This window comes from Ostrea edulis, chromosome 9 (assembly GCF_947568905.1).
Source record: "Ostrea edulis chromosome 9, xbOstEdul1.1, whole genome shotgun sequence".
Taxonomy (NCBI): domain Eukaryota; kingdom Metazoa; phylum Mollusca; class Bivalvia; order Ostreida; family Ostreidae; genus Ostrea; species Ostrea edulis.
In genome coordinates, this window is record NC_079172.1 from 41607412 (window position 1) to 41610970 (window position 3559).

The 3559-nt window shown below is 33.4% G+C and overlaps 1 protein-coding gene across 3 annotated transcripts in view; it reads right to left on the reverse strand.

Annotated features, from left to right (window-relative positions):
• Window positions 1–849: 849 nt before the first annotated feature.
• The window catches only part of LOC125658422 (transcription termination factor 2-like), a 54348-nt gene continuing 51638 nt past the window's right edge, over window positions 850–3559 (reverse strand). For all 3 annotated transcript variants that reach the window (XM_048889690.2, XM_048889686.2, XM_048889691.2), the window contains one exon: window positions 850–1542. In XM_048889690.2, the coding sequence (XP_048745647.2) occupies window positions 1482–1542 (61 nt within the window). In that variant the 3' untranslated portion in view covers window positions 850–1481. The remainder of the gene's footprint in view (window positions 1543–3559) is intronic.

Sequence of the window (3559 nt, forward strand, 5' to 3'; positions counted from 1 at the left end):
AACAAATAGATGTTAAAGGGATTTCAATAGTCTCATTTAAATTCAGCATTCGCAAATTCTATGGTCGTTATAACGAGCTTGTTCACCAATACAACCTGCCATTGGGTCAAATGTTGTCCGACGTGTTTCATACCAATTGTTAGGCCATTCTGATCAAGATATACATGTAGGACTCATGGCGAGTGTGACAAGTCAACAGGGGATGCTTACTCCTCCTAGGCACCTGCTCCCACCTCTGGTGTGCCCATGGGGTCCGTGTTTGCCTTACTCTTATTTTGGTATTCCTTATTGCAGTTATGAGATTGAACACCATTCCTTATCCTCACCTTTTCATCTAAGAATTCTAAAATGGGCCTGCTGCACAACATTTTAACCAGCACATTTTTCACTTGTCCAGAAAATATGCTAGATGCATGATTTGAATCATGAATGGCGGTGAGCAACCAAAGATGCATTACTCATGTTTAAATGTGCAAAAAATGCATTTTGATAGAGCCACAGGAAATGGGCTACACCTTTAAGGGGGGGGGGGGGGGGGGGGGGGGTGGTGTCAACATGCAATATATGGCATATAAAAACTGGTTTATTCCATGAACTCTGTTTTCTTCAATGTTTGTCTTAAACCCAAATATTCCAAAATATGAGATTTCACTCTATACATTTCCATGAATTGATTATAATTCATGGTGCATCTCCATTCTCATCTAACAATGAGTTTACCGCATATATCTTATTTTCACACTATTCTTTCAGATATAAAGTTTTTATATTTAGCTTTATGTTTTAATTGTACCATTAAACACTGCATGGTAACAGTCTAACGTAAAAGTAAAAAGTAATGTAAAACTGTAAAATTCATCAGATTTTTTTTCTCACAACAAAAAATTAACTGTTGCCAAAACATGTTCTTTGATTTCTCAAGTCTGCAGTAAAGAGTTTACAAAATCCAGAAACTGCTAACGAGAGGCAGCATCCAAATAAGTAGTTGTGTCTATTATACTATAGATACACTGGTCAGGCAGGTTTGAAAAACATAGATGATGAAATGACCCTTCTGACATATTTTTTTCTAATCACTCATTCCAACAACTTATACAGTATTTAGATTATGTCGAAAGTGGTGTTCGATAATGCCTGAGCTCTATCATGTGGATAATATTTTGAACATTAGACAGTATCTTAAGAGAAAACAGTTCATTTTGGGATGTTTAGAAACAATTGTACACAAACAATGCTTTGTCATCTATACATGTATATATTTGACAGGAATTGATTCACATAAATTGTTGCAGTAAGTTGGATCATTTTAAAATGCCTGATCATGTAGTAATCTGTAAACTCTTCAATACACAAATGAAAAGTGTTGGCGCATTCAAAAGTACATACAAATTAATGTAAACTACTTCATAGCACAGTAAACAAAGTCAAATTTTCAAAATATCAGAAAGGATCTGTTCAAATTATGTTTGTATTGTTAAAAATCAAACTCCAAAGAGCATTCTGAGGTCATCTAACGTCAACTTGGAATTTACTCCACCAGATCTGTGAAAAGATAAAATAAAAAACGTAAATACATTGAAACAAAAAAGACTGTTAGATAGCATCTTTTCACATCGATCTATTGACTTTTTCTAAATAATATCCTTGATGATGAAGTAATTAACAAGAGGCCCACAGGCCTTGTCGGTCCCTGAGTACTAGTTGAAAGTACCACTAATCCCAAGGGCTATGAAATCTAGAAAAAAAAATCTTTTCTGAATATTTAAGCTAAATTTCGATATTCAATATAAATTAAAACTTCAATGCCCTCAAAAGTGCATATACTGATGAAAGGCTTTACATAATTATATGTATTAACGTTAAGCGATATGACTAATTTGGACCCACCCTAAAGTCAAGATCCTGGGGTTGCGAAATTCACCAATTTTGTACATCCTTTTTCACTTTACTGTCCTGAAAATTACAATTTATGTCCCCCTTGTCCCGAAGATGCTTCATACCAAATTTGAAAAGAATTGGAATGGTAGTTCTCAAGAAGTTAAAATTGTTCAATTCTTAATGCACAACGATGGACGCAAACCAATTGCAATAGGCCACCTGTGTTTCCTCAGGTGACTTAACAATGGAAACCATAATTCAACACCCACATAATGCATTTCATTGTATACGGTCACTGGAATTTCATGTGATGCTGTTCAATTAGACATCTTTCATCAGACATCTGCATCATACATATTTTTGTATTCCTTTCTCATCTAAAACCAACACCCTTTTCACCACTGGTATTTTATAATGTGAAGCGAGTTCAAATTGGCACCTGACCGCTTCTAACATTGTCTATAATGAAGATCACGGACAATCTCACTATTTTAATTATATTTTTGACGTAGTCAGCACCCATGATGTGAATTCATCTATTTCTCTCAACACATATGAGGAACAAAGTTAATTAATATGTTTACGGGAGGTACAAGTTAATTAATATAATTATGGGAGGTGCAAAGTAAATTAACATGTTTACAAGAGGTACAAAGTTAATTAATATAATTACGGGAGGTACAAAGTTGATTAATATGTTTATGGGAAGTACGAAGTTAATTAATATAATTGCGGGAGGTACAAAATTAATATGTTTACAGTGCTAGGGCAAGTGCAGTCAGTGTATAGATTTATCCACAACATGCACATAGAATCAGAAAATTCCCAACGTGTACGGACAGCTGTCACAACATCTTGCAACATGACTTTAGACATTTAATCACTGCCACACAAATTGTCAATTATTTACTTATCATTGAATTATGACACAATTGGTATATCGTTTTTCATACTGCTTTGTTTTTACTCTTTAATATAAAAGTTAAGTTGACAATGAAATATTTTGTGTTTTAACATCAGTCTCTAGCAGGAATGTTGGTCAATCCGTTCCAAAGTCATAATGGTCACGCTTACCAAAGTCAGTCCACCTCCATATATTCTTTATGAATAGTTTCTGTTTACCAATCACGTAATAGAATTCAAAATCCATTTATGTTTGATAAATAACAAAACATTGTTTGAAGAAATAAAGAAAAAATATTAATTTATCTAATTTCACTTTACAAATAATAATCAATATGAATGTGATGATAATTATGCATTTATACACAACCCAAGCTAACTATCGTCCAATGACTATATCCAGCGACTATACTTAGACTGGACTTATAAACAAACTGCGAAGCCAATCTGATATGGCGGCAATTAACTAATTTTCTTCAATTATTCTTAAAAAAAAAAAGCAGTAGGTAGATCAAAAGTCTCTAATCATCTGAGACATACAATTGTCACGTCCAGTTATACATTACTATGTCTTTACAGAGCGGTATGTAGTTTGTAAGATACCTGTACATAATAAGCATGTACTCAGAAGAGAAAGAAATTCTTGACCTTGTGGGCAGATCTACCATATTAATAATTACATGATATACAATATATGAATGTATGACACATTGTAAAAGTATGATGTGTTCCTGAATATGCCTTGTAATCTACTGTTATTGATTAATATGTACATTTT